This window comes from Chelon labrosus, assembly GCF_963514085.1.
Source record: "Chelon labrosus genome assembly, chromosome: 3".
Classification (NCBI taxonomy): domain Eukaryota; kingdom Metazoa; phylum Chordata; class Actinopteri; order Mugiliformes; family Mugilidae; genus Chelon; species Chelon labrosus.
The window spans coordinates 20,693,171-20,712,826 of record NC_140339.1 but is presented as its reverse complement, the minus strand read 5'-3'; the positions used below and the strand labels follow the sequence as shown (position 1 = coordinate 20,712,826).

Sequence of the window (19,656 nt, the reverse complement as noted above, 5' to 3'; positions counted from 1 at the left end):
GGAAAGACACAAGCAATACATTGTCCACTCCAAATGCCAGCACAATTTAAATGTCAGCATTTCAAAGTATGTGTGCACATGTTAATACAGTTACTACACTTGAGGTCCATTTCTTCCTCTTTCTTCCTCTCCATCATGCACCTTCCTCCCTCTCTTTCATTTGTCTCACTGCCTCTCTCGACCCACTCTCCACCTCCCTAGCCCATGACATCATAAGATAGATTTCCCTTTTAAGAGTGTGTGGCTGGTTGGTGCTAAAGCCTACATTAGCTGTGTAAGTGGGCCACCATTTAACATTAAAAGCCTTTAATTTGCTATAAACTCCAGCACACATGCATTAATAGGCGGCGGTGTTGGGTTATTGTTCCTGTGCAGAGCGCTTTAAACAGGAGGCCATTAGTGCCTCTGCACTGGGTTAGAACGCACTCAGGAGAAGGTATTAAAACTACTCACATGTTACTCTCATAGACACACACACAGACAGAAAAACATAAATAAATGCACCTCCCCGAGACACGCCATTTACGTCAAGGAGAGATAGAAAGAGGGAGGGATGGAAATCATGAGAGGAAGAGACTGAGTGTGATGGAGAGGGAGAATTTTATCATGGCATAAGGTTTCAGTGGGAGAATGAAGTTAAACACTTCATCACCGGAAGATATTTACTTAAATGTAAACACCGCCTTGGGATATCAAAAGTAGAATTGTGTATGTGTGGTGGGTAATCGGTGAGTGAGGCATTTGCATCTGTTTGGTTGTGGGTGTGTGTGTGTGTGTGTGTGTGTGTGTCCTGCGGGGGCAGCCAGAGGGAATAGGTTAATTCTCTCGTCATCTTAGACACTTCCTGGGCTGCCGAAGCAAAGTGACAGCTAATCAACATTGTCATAAATAATCAATGGCCACTTTGAGCAGTCTCACGCACAGGCACACGCACACACACAAAGACATGCGAGGGTACGCACTCACACACGCACACACAAGTCTGCTTGGATAATGGGGCCGGTGCTCCCTGTGTAATTCTTGGCGCAGGGCTAAATTGGGAAAAGAAGGGGAAGAGGGAAGGAATGAGGTAAGAGGGAAGGGATAGGAGGGTGAGGAGGAGAGAGAAGTGAATAGGAAGTGAGACAAGTGATGAGAAGAGAAGGGTCGGTACAGGAATGCCTTCTGGCAGACTATCTGGAATTAGGGAAAATTAAACGTCACACACACACACAGTCCTATCTCCTTCCTTCCTTTCTTTCTCTTTCACTCACACATAGAGGAGATTGGAGTACTGCAGGGTGTTATCCCAAGAATTCTATTTGGGGTAAAGAGAAATTGTCTCTGGAGAGAGAAGGCAGAGGAGAGACAGGGGGGACAGGAAAGGAGGAGAGAAGGTATCGTTTTACGCTGACATAATTAAAGCAGAAATTTCATTTTGGAAAAAAAAATTAAATACATGGATTATTAAAGGTTGAATGAAAATAAACAGATAAATAAAATCCACGCTCCGCTGCTGTCTGTAAGCAAAAGCCAGATCTGATTTGTGATTTTAATTTGTGCGCATGCCAGTGTTTGCATCTGTCATTGGTATGTCAAATATTTACTCATTAAATGACACAAACAGACATATACAGACTGCAGTCCTGAGAGACATGGATGAGGTGATAGGAATGCTTTTAAAACAGGGTGACCTCAGCACGAACACACAAACACATGTGCGCGTCGTCTCACATGGGAAAAACGAGACATTAAAGTGAAGATTAATTGTGACGCTACAAGTGAAGTGTTTTTGTACGTGTGACTTCTACGTATGTGCACAGTCTCTACCTGCGGTTTGGCAGGAGTCCAGTGTCGGTATAATTCCGGTCACGGTGGTCTCCGGTAAAAATAGTGTGACCGTCTCTGTTCAGTCTGTACTGGGAGATGTGTCCATTAGGCCGGGATGGCTGATCCCAGTACAGCTCCACCGCAGATGTGTTTATTATCAGGTGTCTGGGCCTCATCCATACACCTGAAGAGGAACGGACAGAAAGAAGAAGAGAAAGTGAGTGTTTTCTACTTTTTTTCCCCTGTAATTAATTAGCAGTTATTCTTCTCTTTATTTCACACACACAAGGTCTAGTCAGAAAAGAGAATTTATTTGCATACAGAAATTTGATCCTTTCCTTTCTGAAACAGAATGCCCACTGTATTTATTAACTGAGGACATGATGATGATCGCTGTTTGGTCCTAAAATAGTGACATGTTTTGTGAATGCAGATCATCAAATTATCAAACAACTCAATCCTTAAAATAATAAGGAAAAGGAAAATGAGAAGGAGGAAAAGATTCCTCAGGAGATTACAGTGAAAGCATGAGAGGACAATGACATTTGAATAATTATATAATTTGAAGTTCAAGAGAAAACAATTAATCTAAACCTCAACTATATGCTGGCATGCAGGACGGCTTAAAGAGTTCATTAAAATACAAATTATTTACCAATATATAAACACAAACAAGTAGAACATATGTTAATTAATTAATTGTAGTGGACAAGGAGAGTATTTGGAAGAAGGAAACTGAAAGTCCATATAAAAGTTCACATCAGATACATACAAAGACAAAAGAAGCAAAGGTAAACAAATACGTTTAAAGGTGGATTGAGGACCTAATTTAAATGTTTAAACAGAAAAGGAATAAGGAAAATATCGAAACCTAAAAATATGTGCAGTAGGATTCAGGAAGACGAGACACAAAATAGAAAGTGAGAAAAAAATGAGACGTGGATGAAGTGAAGACAAATCATCCTAAATCAAGTTCTTTCTTAAACAACAATCTATGACATGTTTTCAGTCAGGCATCCGTTTGAGGAGTCGTTTACAGCAGTGAAGAAAGAGAGAGGCAGAAGGGTGTGGGGTAGAGAGACACAAGATGTCGTATGGAGAGGGAAAACTGAGAAAACGAGGGGGAGGATTTAAAAAAGGACAGCAGTGGGAGGAGAATAGAGGAGTGAGGAGGGCATAGAGAAAAATGTGGAAACATATCTAAAAATGGAAATCAGTAAAAAAAGACAAAGGTAAATTATACGAAAAAATTGGTGTGTATTAAAATGGTAATAAATTGTCGTATTGTTTTGAATTGACCATCAATTAAATTCAGCTATCACAATGATCAGTTTTAGAACAACAGAGTTTTATGTTCAACAGAGACCAATTATCAAGGTTACTTTGTGAAATAAAAACAAAATAAAAAAGTGGAAGTTTTGAAGACTTTGCAGGATCTATAGTAAGTGTGTATGTGGGTGTGCGTGCAAACCTGCAGGCAGGGCTTCTAGAGTGCGTCCTGAGGATGGTGAGCTGGCTCCACATCCAGCAGCTGTACAGGCCACCAGCACAAAACTGTAGTTCGTGTAGGGCTGTAAACCTGTAGCACACGGACATGTGTTAAAACATGGCAAAAAATAAATGACCTGACAAACGTCACATTTATAAGCACATGCAAAATGATCCACTCATTTTTCCACGTTCTTTTTTTATTCCTACACAATTAACTTTATAAATGAGATTATCAAAAAAATATCCTAACTGTATCCTAACTAACAGTATCCTAACTGAAAATTAGGGGGAAAGTAAAAGATAAAAAAAGTAAAGCTTGCCCTGCCCATATCACTAGTTCTTTTCCTGAATGTTTTTTTTTTTTTTTCCTCTTTCTCGCTTTCACTCTCCCTCCCTCTGTTTTTTTCCGCACACTCTCAACGGATGGATCCATATCTGTCGGTGTTAAATTATGCATGCCATAACTCAATAATGAAACAACGTAAAGATGGGCAGCCGCGGAACTGACATGGGATAGGACTGGTCCAACGCTGTAATGTCATCAGCTTTTGATCTATGATAATTATGATACCTCTGTATGCGTTTAGGCTACAGTGTCCAGACATGATTTATTTATAGGCAGCCGCTATGCAGTCTAAAAGAAATCACATCGCGACTGAGTGGTCCTTTAACTGCAACCAGAGGAAATCAGCTTTTCCAATGAGATTTAAATACTTGAAGTTGCTAAAAATCCTCTGTGCACCTAAACAAAGTTACTGTGTCTGGTTATTGGAAACCTCTTTTTACTTGAGATATATTTCCTGCCTGGTTCTTGATTTAAGGCTCACGTATGAGGATGAATGCAAATCCTTAGTGCTGCCACAGGGGTTGACGGGGTGTTTTATGGTCATTCACTTAGCTGACAGCATACAACAGCCTGCAAATCAAATTCAAAGGAAAATGAAAGAACTAAATGACTTTATTTCAAAAGGATGACTGCATAATATAGCGTGTTGAATTCTTTATTTCTGCATTAAATCTGCACCCTTTTAGGTAAGGCAGTAAATGTTTTACACTATTAGTTATTTTTTTATAACACAGATAAATATGTTTTTGTATTAATAAACAACTAGCCTTTTCATTTCATTTTATCCTTTTACTTAGCAATAGGTTTAATTGTTACATACATTTTGAAAGAATAAGCACACTTTACAGAGTGGGCCTTTTGTTTGTTTTTTATTTGTAATGTAAAAATTATGTAAAACTAATTAATGGCTCAATGTCTGTGAGTTCAAATATATAGACAGACAGTTGGGTACTAGTATAATTTTGTCTAAAAGGGTATTTAATGTCTTAGATATTATAAATTAAAGAAATGTCATACAAATGATACGGTAAAATAAAAAATAAACATCTTTTGATTCAATTTCACTAATAAAAATCAAAATGATTCATTCCTGTCTCCAGCTGTGTATATCTGAAGGATGACAGACAGAAAGGGAAACCCTACTGAGTGTCTCAGCTGTTGTATGCATGTTGATACTCGCCCTGTGTTGACTGCTTACAGCAGAGAAACATGTGCACCAACACACACAGACTGCTGCACAACGGAACGCTTCACCACATCTTCCTCACGTCTCTTTCTGCTGCTTAGCCTGCTTAACATGCCTCGCAGCCTGCCGCGCTTAACCCAACCTCTGATCAATGTGTCTGTGTCTGTGCAAGTGTTTGCGTGTGTGCAAATGTTCTAACAATGTTGCCCCGTGTTTGGGTTAAATAAAGGAAATCTGCCAGCCATACGAAAGTACGAGGGTTGAAGCGAAGGGCTTTGTTACACTATTTAACTGTGCAACTAAGCGTGTGTATATGCATGTGTGCACTCTACCAGAGTAAATGATATCTGCACTGTAAGTGATGTCATTTGTTGCAACACTGAATAAAGCAGTAACCCTTCACTACAACCTCTATACACAGCATCAATGCAGGAGTCAGAAAACTGCAACGACTACTACGTTATAACATTTAAGACAGGACTACAAGAAGCGAAATTTGAGTGGCAATGAAGACGTGTGGCAACGGCTTCAGAACTAATTGAAACTAGAAAATTAGATAAGAGCTGTGTGCTTAATCAGAATAGTCCGATTGCTTTGATGTGTTGCCTGTTAATTACAGCAAACTCTCAAGTCAGGAAGCAGAGTGGCCAGATCAGAGAACACGTTTGTAAAAGCAGATTTATCAATTCCACCCTGAAACTAAAGGAACTACAAGCACAACTATCACCTGATGCTCCAGCTGCTCTTGCATGTTTTAAACACCCAATATACTTCTCATTCAGGACATGGGCATGTGCAGACGCGTGTAAACACACACACACACACACGGACACCTTTGATGTTCCTTAGCGCGTTTCATTTGAACATCAGCACTCAGACTGAAGAGGGCAGTGTTGGTCTGCTGGAGAACCAACGCCACATCTATGAGCGTATACGTGCTTACCTGTATGTGTGCGTACCCGTGCATGCACTTGTGTGCTCATGTGCTTGATTATGGAAAGACAGAGGAAGCTTCAATCATTTTAACAGTGATCACCGGGAAGTGAAAAACGGGTGGAGGGGGTTTTGATGTGAGCAGCCAGCGGCTTACTAACACAGAGCGAGACAAGCCTGTAACTGTCATTGCAAGAGCTGGACACAGTGGAGATCTGTGTGTGTTTGTGTAAGACACCAAAAGAAACAGAGACAGAGAGACATTGGCAGCAAGACAGAGGAAAGAGTTGGTGCTCACACTGAATCGAAACGTCAAAGAGAAAGACAGACAACAAATAAACGACAGGGTGGTGAGACTGTTGAGGATTTCTTTTAAGCCCGGTGTCTGTGTGTGTTGCAGTAAAAATAACTGATTTAAAATGGCATTTTATTGACAGGGTGCCATTCCCTGTTTGCATTAGAGAATATGATAGGCTGATGGGCGCAGGCCGCAATACCATGCCTGCCACCTGATACAGAGAGAGAGAGAGAGAGAGAGAGAGAGAGAGAGAGAGAGAGACAGAGAGAGAGAGAGAGAGATTGTGAGGTGAAAGAGAAGATGGAGAGAAAGTGGAAAAGCCAGACAGGCTAATAAAAGAAGCTAAAACTGTGAGGACAGCTGAGAAAAAACAAACCGAAAAAGAATGGAAAGACGATAAAGCATACGACAGAAGAAAGAAAGACGTAATTGGCTTTATTTGCATGAAAAAAAAACAGATGATGTACCAAGAACAAGAAAGAAAATGAAGGAAAATAACAGAGAGAGGGAGAACGGAGACAGAGAAGAGAGCTTTGATAACACCTCTCCTAAATAATTAAGAGTTTGACTTCCTGTCTGTGGCTCCCTAATGCAGAGACAGTCTGGGATGGAACAATGAGATCAGGTTCACACACACACACACCCGCACGCATACACACACACACAGATATCCTAAACCCAAAACCATATACGCAAGTTAACCTAATGCATCGAACATACCGTATTCAAAGCATTCACATGACATCCATGCGCAAGTGCATATGCACAACTGGACACACACGTGCAAACTTAGCTTGCACAAACACACAAATCTGTGTGGAGGTCGAGGCCAGAACATTCGCAGGGAAAGAGGTAGGACTGTGTCCTCTTTGTCGAATCTATAATTTGCTGAATGTATATTTTTGTGTCTGTGTTTGTGAACAATGTTAGCTCTAATTTAGTTTGCTTTTTTCGGATTTCAGAGAAATAACATACCATTGAAAAAATAGAAAAGAAAATCTGAGATTCAAGAACGTGACAATATTTTTTATCCAGTAGCAGAGCTTCATTTACATGGATTTAGCTCAAAGTAAATATTGAAATGGGCCCACAGTTTGCTTGTTTATGTTTTTGATGTTTTTGTCAATTTTTTATTTTTTTTTCTGTTGAGAAGAGAAACAATTCTCCTCTTCTAGACTTCTGTTTGTGTCTGTCATATATAAAGAGGACATATGTAGGGGCGAAACAGGAGAGTTGAAGCAGGACCTATGTTCCAGCACAAATCATAATAATGTTAGAAGCTGTGTTTGTGAACTTGTTAGTTGAAAGACTCTTTGTACGCATAATATCTATCTTCTGATAGAAGAGAGACTCAGGATTGATACATGAGATACTTGTCCTCTCCTCCTTCTCTCATGTCTACATGCCTCTACCTATGGCCTGGACCACTAAGAGCGCTGAATATGTGGGAAATGCATTAATAAATAAAAGAACATACTCTATTCCCCGCTGTTCTGAATTAATAACGAGCCTACAAAAGACCAATTAAACACATGATTAATGCCATAATCTATATAATTGCAGGCAATAATTCATTGTGAGCTAATGATAGCAATACTTAATATCGATTCACATGGGGTGTCTTTGTATAGTAGTGCTTAATTCTTTCTATGACGTGTCACGGCAAAATGCTATTAATAAGAGTCTACTTCTCACTTTTCCTAAGGCAAAAAAAAAAAAAAAGGATAAACAAGAAATTAACTTCTTTATTTTTAGATTCTCGCATCATAAAGGCCGCTGTTCGGCTTGGCAAATTTTCTGATAACAAAGATAAACAAGTGTGATGCCACAGCACTACTTATAACATTTAAAGTTCATTTTTTGGAAAAGGGGCAAGTGATTATCGAAGCCAGTAAGAGGCAGTAATGACAAAATGATATTCTTACATGGATAGTGCTACAGAAGAGATTTGTAGCCTTTCACATATAAAACTTGATTTATTTGTCTAGAAGCAAACAAAACTGTATTTTCAATGTACCAGTTCAAATTACTATTAATTTTAATTAAATTAATTTCAGATACTAGTATGATCATATCTATCGCTTCATGTAGATGTGTATACACCTTGCAGACCATGAGGTAAACAGTGAAGAGGCATCTTCGGCCTGACAGACATTTATCAGATCAAATAAGTTACAGCACTGAAATAACGATTCAAACTAAAATCGACATTTTCGGAGCTAAAAAAAGCTGACTTCTCCGGTTTCTGTGGTTTGAGTGAGTGTGCGCGTGTGAGCTCTCTGAGCGTCTGTCTCTGACAGTGGTACGAACCGTCGGAGAGATGCAGAGAAGATGAATTATGGCGTATTAAACATTAAGGGTGAGGGAATAGCGCAGCAATTATTTCTATTCATATTTCACTGAAAACACTTAGATTCATCCATCCATCTTTTGTCTGTCCCACTGCCTCCACTGTTTCTCCTTCAGTCTCTTTTAAAGCACGTCACTCTGTGCACCATTCAATCCTGCACTTTCTTTCTTTCTTTCTTTCTTTCCTTAAAAACACACATTTTATAAATACAGTAAAAATGTTAGCTCATATAAATTAATGTGTCTGCTGACAAAGCATACAGAACAAGAAAGTTAGCATTAACCAATAAACATGCAAACTTTATGAATGATCTGATTGCGAGGCCTTTCTGTAATCAATCTGTATAGGGTTTATAACGTTAATTCAGTTCTGACGCCTTGTTACAGTGAAACATTGTGCCTCAGTCGGGCTGCTGTAAAAACACTCCATTGAAACACTGTAACGTATTCCTAAAACATGCATGCGCTGTGTAAACGAGAGCTGCAAAGTGGAGAGATAAAAAGAGAGAGGGAGAGATAAAGGGGGAGACAGAGACTGCCCCAGTAGTGGCTTTGGCTGAATACGCATGGTTTTCCAGTGTCTCACAGGGGGACAGGGGAATCTCACACACACATGCTGGTTGCTTACACTGGCACATGGGGCTGGTACAGTATTACAGCACATTACCATCTCTATTTGGCATTGTTTGCTTTGCCTCATGCCTACACATACAAACACTACTGCACACAACTCCTGACCATACAAGCCAACCACAGGCACCATGGGAATAGTCTATTGGCTACTGGCAAAGCTGATGCCTGGTCTGAGTCCAAGACAGAGCAGAGCACAGCGCTGTGAAGGGAAAATGCCACTGAATTTCAGCTTCAAAAGATGTCATCAGTCCATTCTCATACGTAAAAACTGAAAATGGGGTAATCAAATCAGCTCTGGAACACTGAACATTTTTTAAACCGAGCCATTGCAGAGTCCCAAAAGAAGCAAGTATGTCTACAGTGATAATATTCTATTGGAATTTGCCTGTTAGTCTCTAATACATTTTGTTATAATGCTGACAATTAACATTTGTTTTACAGTGCTTCATGCAGATGCAGATGTGTCTGCATGTGTGTGTGTATGTGTGTGTGTTGTGACTGATGGCAGAGGGCCAGTAACACTACTCCTCCTCAGGGTAGATAAAACTAAACTTACAAATCACCCAGCCCTGACACCACCATGTTTGTGCGCAGTTCTGCAATATTAAGACACATCTGTTGCGTGCTTACCTACTACTTCATTGTTTCATTGGAGCACTGGGGTTTCAAACGTTTTGATGCATTTTTTGTGCTGTTTGCTTGTTTTCTCAAGGGACAAGTATGTGAGCTCTTTACTGTGCTTTGAGTGTGCTTCTAGATTTTTGTTTCTTCTACCTGTGTGCATGTGTCTGTGTTTGTCTGTATGAGGGGCTGGGCCAGACACAGGTGGTGGGAATCACATTTTACAACACATGGCTTCCTCAAACCAGCATTTACAAGGAAGGAAAGAAAGAGGAGGGGAGACGGCAGGTAAGCATAGAGATGTTGGAGAAGAAACAAGGAAAGAGTAGAAAGAGAATAAAAGACAAAAGGAGAGAGAAGAAATAAATGTGAGCCAAGGTGGAAGGCATAAGGAAGGAAAAGAAAGTAAAACAGGAGAGAGTTGATGGGCCAGGGAAGGAGAAGTGAGCAGACAGTAACATAATTATACAACACGTATCTTACCAGTCACTGTGTAATTTCTGGGTCCATCAGTGACAGTAAATATGGTTCCGACACCAGTCTGGTTCAGGTGGTACTGCTGTATGACTCCATTGTGTTGAGTAGGTTCAGACCAGCTCACGTTGAGGGAGAAAGGGCTTATAGGTGTTACCACTGGAGGCTGCACGTCCTCTGGGACTCCCTGGACAGTCACTGCCACCACCTAATCACACACATGGTCATACACAAACAGAAAAAAACAAACACAGGTGATCATCTTTTAACATGACAAACAACTGCATCTAAATTCAGAGCTTTTCTTCCTGAGATTTTAAAGACCCTGTTGACGACAGACAGAGACATTTGCCGCCAACCTAATGGACTCCACCTCCCTGAAAAATACCCAAAATAAAGACAACAGATACCCAGTTTCACTTATTTGCCTGTGAACGAGAATACAGTTTAATGCAAAGGTAACTAAAACAGAAACTACCCACCCTTAATGTTTGTATTTTTCTGTTTTAGCTTCATATAGAACTAAACTGAATGAATCTGAAACATATGATGCAATATTTAGCAACAAACTGCAAATTTAAACAGTCTGCATGACAGAAAAAGACAGAGAAAATACTATACTATAAAATGAATTAAGGGCCCTGCGATAGAATGGCGACCTGTCCAGGGTGTACCCCGCCTCTCGCCCGATGAGAGCTGGGATAGGCTCCAGCCCCCCCGCGACCCTTCACAGGACAAGTGGTTACAGAAGATGAATGAATGAATGAAAAATGAATTAAGGTATATGTGTGTATAGTGACAATATTGGGGACTACCAGTTCTTGGGATTTTCTGGGTAATGTGGATGCTTGCCTTTACTGAGTTAATCTTTTACTTCAGTATTTCTGCTTTGTAAAGAATCTAGCTGAAAGTTTTTTTCAGCAATTCTCTGCAGTTATGATGGATGTGTACGTAATTTCAAATCAATAGTAGTGTTGTCTTTCTCTGCTACAAGAAGAAAACAAACAAGCAACCCCTCAGCAGGTTTTGTCTCATGCAAAAAAAAAGTAAATAAATAAAAAATGACTGCTTCTTAGTACAGTGATAAGAGTGACCATCTTATTGTACATTCCGAGTGCAGTATCTGTGGGCCCCTGTGAACGCTGGGTGAATGTGGAGACCACAGAATCACAGGGCAATCTGCTGCTAATGGCAACAGGGATATCCTGCCTTAATAGACTGTCACTAGCACTTCCACCACCTGTCCCACACAGTGCTATGCAATTAGAGCACTGCTACTACAACTAAGGAGACACACAAACACGTGCACGTAGATAAACACACACAGGTGCATGCAGGTATACACATGCAAACGCCAAAAGGTAAAAGAGAGGAAACAGTACAGGAGGACAAGAAGAAGATGGTAAGAAAGATGATGCAGTTCATCAGTGAGTGCTCCACTGTGCTGTCAAACTCAAACGTCTGCCAAGATTTTGCTCAATTGTGAGGAAAATAAAAAGTCAAATAAGACCCTTTTGTGTGCAAATCCACAGTTTACACACCTTTGCTTTGGTGGACCACTTAACAAGTACTCGGAATTGCGTGGTGTATGGAAACAGGTACACTGCAGTCAAGTCCTGTTAGTAATGCACCTGGGTAATCTGTGTTTCCTCTGTTTAATCCAGTAAAATAACTGATTAATGCATAGTTTACGGAAATAGTTACGCATTTAATGACGAGAAGAATAAAATACACATGCTCATGTAGAGTGAAATTATGCTCGAAAGGACACTCTTCATTCCATCCATGTTCCAGGATAAAAAATTAATTGAATCTTGGAGGGCCAAAGGAAAACGGGATTGTGAAAGACATAAAGGTTGTACCTTTGGACTCCAGATGACAGCAGCCAAAACTGGTACTTGGCAGTGTGAAGAAACGAAAATGAGAGAGGTAAAGTAAGGAAAGAGACAACAGTCGGGAGAAACCGGGGATTGCGGTGTTGAGATCAGAGGAATGACAGGAGACAAATAGCAGAGAGAACAGGACAAAAGGATTCAAAGAGAGAAGAGGACCAATCGCTCTTCCTCTGGCTCTAAGTGACCAACCACATTAGATCAGCACCTTCTGTTGTCACGGCAGGCGAGCGCTCGTGTGTGGCTGTGTTTGTTTGTCTGTGCCTGCGTGTCTGTGTGTGTGTGAGGGTGGCTGATGCCAGGTAATTGCAGTGGTGTATTAGGTTAGCACAAGTTATCCCATAATTGGGACTGTTTGGCCAATTTTCACCGGTGTACAAACTAATACAACTCACTCCCTTTCCACTCTCTGCTGAGAGTGTGTGTGCTCCTTTGTGTGCATGTGTGTGTGTTTGTGTGTGTGTGAGACAAGTAGGGAGACAGAGAGAACATGGAAGTCTGACAGTTTGTTGTGAGGGTGTATGTATACTCTGTCAAATGGTTAAAGTTTCCAGCCAGGAGGATCCAGTGGATGACTTTGAGAAATGTCAGTCTACTGTAAAGTTGGTTTAGCATGTTTATGTAAGTTATACTTTGATCTATCATTAAGTCTTAATATCATGTAATGTCATCCGTGTGTACTCCTGGCCTAGTGTATTGTACCTTTAAGTGGCTTTTAAATCCTACCCAGGCCATTAGGGTGGGCATCAGACAGGCCCCCTCTCAGTAGCTAGTGTTTCAGTGAGCTGAGGCCCCAACAAAGAGAAGACTCAATAGTCTGGTGAAGCGTCCCGGACCCACCACCCTCTACACCTAGCAGACCACAAACCACTATAAAACTACAAATTGACTTTATCAACCAGCTATAGAATCACACAGCAACATAACGTCTCTATACTGAGAAAGAGACCATATGCAGACTAAACTAGGGGCACAGCAAAAGCAAATAAAAAAATGGCCTGACACTGAACTGTATAAGATATAGACCTATTTTATGCCTATCATGCCTATTGTGTAGGTCTCCCATGTGCCTCATCTGAGAATGGACACGGGCCTTCAGATGGTGTCCTGTGGTGTCTGGCAACAGAATGTTGTTAGTGGGGGTTTTTGGGTCTTATGGGTTGAGGGGAGGGGCCTCTGTGGACCAGGCTTGTTCCAGTGCATCCCACAGATACTTGATCAGTTTGGGATCTAGTGAATTTGGAGGCCAGGTCAACACCTTGTGCTGTTTTTCATGTTTTTTTTAGTTGTTCCTAAACCGTTTTTGTGTGTGTGCCTGTGTCAGGCTGCATCCTGCTGGGGATGGCTGCTGCCGTCAAGGAGTGTCATTGCTATGGGGTGGGGGTGTCTGGTCTGGTCTAGGTGGGTGGTACATGTCTAAGTAACAGCCACACGAATGCCAGGTCCAAAAGTTTCCCAGCAGAACATTAAATTGTTACAAGATGGTCAAAGTTATTTACTTCACCTGTTGGTGGTTTTAATGTTGTGGCTGATCGGTGTATATATGTATATGCATATGTATATGTACGTATATGTATATATACTGTACATGTGTGTATTCATATACATACATCAGTGTGACCATCAACTGGGCCTATGATACAATTGCAGCGGTGGACTAAGCATTAAGATGCTTTACTGAAGCTAAAGTACCTCTGACTAATAAACTACTATATATGATGCCTTTAAATAATTAACTCTAAAACATCAGTGTGAAAGCAGCATGTTACACTTGTAGCTGCCATGGATAAAGACAGTTTGAATTACTTTATATACATTTTTATGACAAGCAGATAAATCTGATTTTAAGATTTCTAGATGTTTTAGATGTTTGATGGAGGAAGAAAGAAACCTTTATACGGGTCAGACTGTTCTGTGAATATATTAAAAACAAAACATTGGTCTTTTTCTCTAGTCATCTCTCTGACCATTTACCATCCTTCCATCCATCCACTCTTATTTAATACAGTCATTCTCTGTCGCATTCATTTATCATATACATTAATCTATCTATCACACCAACGCCACACAACCAGTTCAACCAATCGTACCCACCCACTCTTCTCTGCCCACATGTACAGGTTTCCTCTTTACGTAAGAAAACGCACACCAAAATAATGAGATGTTAAATTAGCTTTTTAAAAAAAGCCAGAAAGACAGTTTTCAACATGAGCTTTCATCCCCACTAAGCCGGAGAAATTAATTGTTGTGGTGATATCAGCTCAGCTACAGCCAGAGAGATAGCAGGGGGACTTCTGTGTGAAGGTATTATGGGCGCTATCACAAACATCGCGTAGGCTCAGCAAATCCAGGGTCTCGCATACAGGCTGAGAGTGGAAACAAGGCTAAATAACAACTTGTTCCTGCACAGGAACAGTACAGAGTTCACACAGTGTGCAAACGTCACAAACGGAAATTTCTTAACGCCAAAGGTCAGACAAGTTTTGGATTTGTAAAATATCACTTGGTGCAAAAGGTGCGGGTCAGAATTATACTGTAAACAATGTTTGGAAATCCACAATGAGCATCTGAGGTGGCTTTAACAAGAGGGTAAAAGGGCATTTAGCTCAGAGGCCACTAGCCAAACAATGACACAAATAGTAATTATAAGAGGAAGCTGTGTTTTCTCAGACTTTCCTCTCTCTCCGTTTTTTTACACACAAATGCACACACCAATACACTTTTTGCTCACCCTTCTTTCCTTCTTTAAGTGTTCAAGCTAAATTAAGGAAGTGAACTAAACTACAGAGTAAAGTGGTGCTTAGTTCAGTGAAGCTAAGGCCATCTTTAGAGGAGCCATTAGATAATCATACAGTGGAATAATGTCATTATGAAATGGGGTGCTACAATAAAGTAAGGTTTTCAAAAGTGTGTGTGTATTGGCGTGTGAAAGAGACAAAGCATTACGTGGAAGGCTAGCAGGACAGAGATGAATCAACAGAACCGTTGAAGATGTAGCCAGTAAAGTTTTACTGTCTTTTTGTCAGACTTGGTATTATTTTTGTTGGGCAGGTAAGCATGAGGTTAGCCTCACAAGCTGGTCAGTTATGCGATGCAGAATAGGATGTCTATGTAATACAGTAGCACTATAATAGCACTTACACCAAACACACATGCAGTCTTACCTGTGCACTGTCAGTACAACCAGCCCGGTTACAGACCCTCAGCTGGTAACTGTATTCCTGGAAAGGCCTGATCCCACCAACATCAGTGAAACTGCTCTCATCACCGCGGTAACGTTCTTGTCCGTCCCGCAGTATAACATAGTGGGTGATCTCCCCTGGTCAAAGGGAAAAGATTAGCAGTTTAATTGTAATCGCTGTAAGATCTTCCTTAGTATTTCAGTCTGCATCCACATTGATAACGAATCATCCTCTACTGGAGTTAATTAAACAGACCACAATTACAGAGAAGACCTTTAGTTACTATACATATATATTTTATTTATTTATTTTTTTACTGGGAAAACATCTGTAAAGTAACAATACACAAATGCACACACACATATACGAACCATTAGGTCTGGCAGGAGCTTGCCATTGCAGCTGAATGATGTCATCCCGTTCACCTATGCGACTCCAGCGGGGTGCTGCCACCCCCCATGGTTTGTCTTCACTGGTTGTCACTGTTGTAACGTTGCTGGAGCCTCGGCCAAAGCTGTTCCAGCCCCTCACTCTATACTCATAGGTGGTAAAAGGCTCCGGGTCAGAGTCTATTTCAGAATAAGGAATGGAGGAAAGACAGACAAACTGAGCAAGTGAAAGAGAAAAACAAATATCCCCTAAACCATTTTTTCACTAAAAAGACATAAAAGACACACTGATACTGTACTACCATATTATACTATACTCACTCCTATTATCAAGTTCAGAGTTGGCTGATGCCATTCAAGACACAGTTTTCTTTAAGGCGTTAAGGCCAGAAAATTATCCACAAATCTATCACTAAGTTATAGTGCACGTACACTAATTGCACTACTTATTGGATGGCCATTAATATTGCAGGTGCACATTTAATAATTCCAGTATACAATGATCAAGTTGAACACAGCTTTAGTGCATTTTATTATTATTATTTTCTGCCCATTTGCCGTGTATAATCTAAAACAATAATGATAGTTCGTTCTATGCACCTGTACTGGTAGGTGTACTGCAAATGTGAGCTATATGAATGTGTACCAAATATATGCTGGGTGTAAAGGAGTGTAGAGGGACTGCTGCTGTAAATGAGACTATGCTGTAACTGCCAGCGTGGGACACTTGTCTATACTACTGTGTTAACAGAAGTAGCTAAAGACGGCGTTTAAACTATGATAAATACGTGTGTGGACAATACAGTATATATTTATAGCAGTCATTCTGCATGTGTAGCTCTACCAGAGAAGTATAGCATGATACTCTGTGTGTGTGAGTGTGTGTGTGTGATGGTGTGTGTGTGTGTGTGTGTGTGTGTGTGTATGTGTGTGCATGAGAAACATCTGGTGTATGGTGGGTGGCGACAGCTTTATGTGCCTCTGCCCAGATGGTGTCACAGCATCGCCTAGAAACTCTTATCCTAACCGCCCCACGCTACACACACACACACACACACACACACACACACACACACACACACACTCACACAACGTAATCAAAACACATACACAGAACTACATTCACTAGAGAGGCAACCTAAAATAGTAACTAAGCGAACCCGAACTCACACAAAACACGTGCAATTATGAGTACACAACCACTCATACGTGCACATAACATCCCCAACCACGATTATTCTTGATTAAACAGACGCAACTACCCAGATAAATAATGGGTTGACAGACTGAAAATCACGATGCACACGCCCACAAACACAAATAAACACACCGCTCCCTTTGGGCTGATAAATAGTACAGAATGTTGAAATGGCATTTAAACGCCCATCTCTAAGTTTTAATGATACACAAGTGTACAGCGCAGAGAGAGTTACCATGTTACGGCTATTAATGTACACTGCAGCAGCTGTCTTGGTGTGTGTATGCGAGAGAGAGTGTGTGTAGACGGGCATCTGTCTGTGAACCTCGTTGGTTTTAGCGGCTGACACATTTAGAGTAAATGCAGAATTGGTTTCTGCAGGCTCGCAATTTCTATGAGAGTCGTGTTTCACAGATGGCTGTTCTGTATTAGTTATTCTTCACCGTGTCTCTGAGGATTGAAGTGAGAGTCCTACTTTCTAGCAAAGTTATATGTCAAAGGCAGGGATGGAAATACATTATGAATGGTCAGAATGTTTAAAACTCAAATACAATAGGCCTACAGCAAAATGGTGACCTTAAAACCTGCTTCAAGTAAAGTTTCAGTCTTCACTTTCAAGGGTGATGGTTCTGATTTTATGCCTTGAATTTGTCACAACTACAACACATTAAAAAAAGGCAATAAAACAAAAATAAGTCACTTTGTGCATAGGTGACAATCATTGGAAGGATAAATGTTAAAGAACAAACACTGATTACCTGTATAGGTGTATATGTTGGCATCTCCGCTGTACACAACCTCCTCATGTGACGGGCACAGACTTCGCTCGACTCCCATGTTCTCAGCGTGCCTGTATGTGTCTATGATTTTGTAAGTGTTATTACTTCTGTTTGAATGTGTAGACGGGCCCGTGGTGAGCGTTTCCTGCGCGGTGCTGATGAATGGCGAGTGTGTTGTGGACCGTGTGCTGAGCTGTGTGTGTGCAGACAGGACCCATGTGCAGGCAGTCATGGATGGATCAAGGTCACAGGAGCCACAGTAAGCTGTAGATGCTGCAGCCACGGGACACACAGCACCCTGCAAACACTGGTGCTGCCCAGAGGAAAGAAAGAGAGGCAGAGACAGACAGAGGGAATGAAGAAGAACAGGAGAGGTTTTCAAAATGAGTCATCAGCGACACAAGCAGAACAAAATAAATACAGTATGTTACAGACGTTTACTGTTCTCTTACATGTTGTGTTCCACATAATGTATTTTGGATGTTTGTCTCTACATCACATATATATGTATGTATTATATGTATATGTATGCGTGTGTGTGGGGTACATGGTCCTTAATGACATCATTAGAGCTAATGAGAGTTCCTACGCCTCGTCTCTGTTTGTGTGTGCGTGTGTGTGCATTCATGTGCCATCTCATGCTGACTTAGGAACACACAAACGCCACATGACCCCAGTTGATAAATGGAAGATGGCCCAGTCCCCAACTCCTGATGCGACAATGAGAGTGAGTTTGAAGAGAAAGGGGGAGAAATTGAGAAATTCTATGTAGCCCTCTAATGTCCACTGGACACTGCTGCTGGAGATGATCTGCTCTGCCATTCAGTGAGCCAGAATTCACTAGACACATGAGTGGAGCATCAAAATGTGCTAATTAAATCTTACAGTTCCTCTTCCACTAATACAGCAAGAAAACAGAACTATCTATACCTAAAAAATCTTAAATTTGCATGTAGACATAAACATAGTGTCACATAAAAACGCACCTGTATTAGCAGGCCAGGCGTGGGTCGGTCAGCACAGACATGTCTTTGGGGGTCATAGCCAATCCCATTGCAGCATTTCTCTTCATGATGAATGACATTTGACCCACAGCACTGCAGTGTTACTGTGGCATTGCCAGCAGGGTGCATTGTGGGATATCCTTCATGGCCCACACAGCAAAGAGACGTTGAAGAGTTTATATACTCTTCACCACAGCAGACAAAGCCTGAAAACAAGAATGTTTGCGTCATGTCACTGTTTCATGTGCATTTTCATTGTTGATCTTGCTGTAACAGAAAATTATTTATTACAAAACAACTTCTGCATCAGACTAAAACTGCAAAGTGTCTTTTTAAAAGAAAAAAATTGGATTCTCCGGATGGCGGAGATATTCCAGCTCAGAATCACAAGCCAAGCCACAAGGCAAGTTTCAATGTCTGACAATGACGCACGGGTAATGGTTTGGATCTCTGGGAAGTGAGGTTATAAAAAGAAACACACCTGCAATTAGCACATATTGCCACATGTGCTGAAAATAAAATGAAATGGATATCTTTGAGATTGCCACTCTAAGTCATTATCCATCCATCCTTTATCTATAGCTGCTTATGTTTTAGAGGGTTCTGTGGTAAGAGAGGCAAGGTACACCTTGGGCAGGTCACCTGTGCATGACAGGGCTTACACAGAGAGGCAACAAAACATTCACATCTACACTAATTCATTATAGCCAGTTAAACTTGCTTTTTCTTTTTTTTTTTCTCTATGGAATTTAGGAGGAAGCCAGACCACCTGAAGAAAACCCAGGGAGAACATGCAAACTCCACACAGAAAGGCCTGACCACCAGGTTCAAACCCAGAACCTTCAAGGTGGGCGGCAACTGTACTAACCACTACGGCACCATGCTACTCTACTTTAAGTCTGAAATGAATCTGAAACTTCTTGGAATGCTCTGACTTATCAAACTGAATTCATGCATGCATTTTGAAGAGCCTTTTAGAAAACACTGAATGGTTAGGATCTCACGATATTACTCCCAAGATTCAGGCTCCTTGGCTCATGACATATCTCGATTAAATATATGTTCTCTTTAC

General features: G+C 40.9%; 1 protein-coding gene across 1 annotated transcript in view; it reads right to left on the bottom strand.

The window, feature by feature from the left end:
• ush2a (Usher syndrome 2A (autosomal recessive, mild)) overlaps nucleotides 1-19,656 on the bottom strand; it is a gene marked incomplete at its 3' end in the record, with an annotated part of 180,403 nt that overhangs the window by 30,071 nt on the left and 130,676 nt on the right. Inside the window, exons 63-69 of the mRNA XM_084541903.1 lie at nucleotides 18,567-18,790; nucleotides 17,560-17,893; nucleotides 15,586-15,783; nucleotides 15,197-15,351; nucleotides 10,150-10,348; nucleotides 3,281-3,388; nucleotides 1,810-1,993 (exon numbers count right to left, since the gene is read on the bottom strand). Of these exons, the coding sequence (XP_084398029.1) occupies nucleotides 1,810-1,993; nucleotides 3,281-3,388; nucleotides 10,150-10,348; nucleotides 15,197-15,351; nucleotides 15,586-15,783; nucleotides 17,560-17,893; nucleotides 18,567-18,790 (1,402 nt within the window). The remainder of the gene's footprint in view (nucleotides 1-1,809; nucleotides 1,994-3,280; nucleotides 3,389-10,149; nucleotides 10,349-15,196; nucleotides 15,352-15,585; nucleotides 15,784-17,559; nucleotides 17,894-18,566; nucleotides 18,791-19,656) is intronic.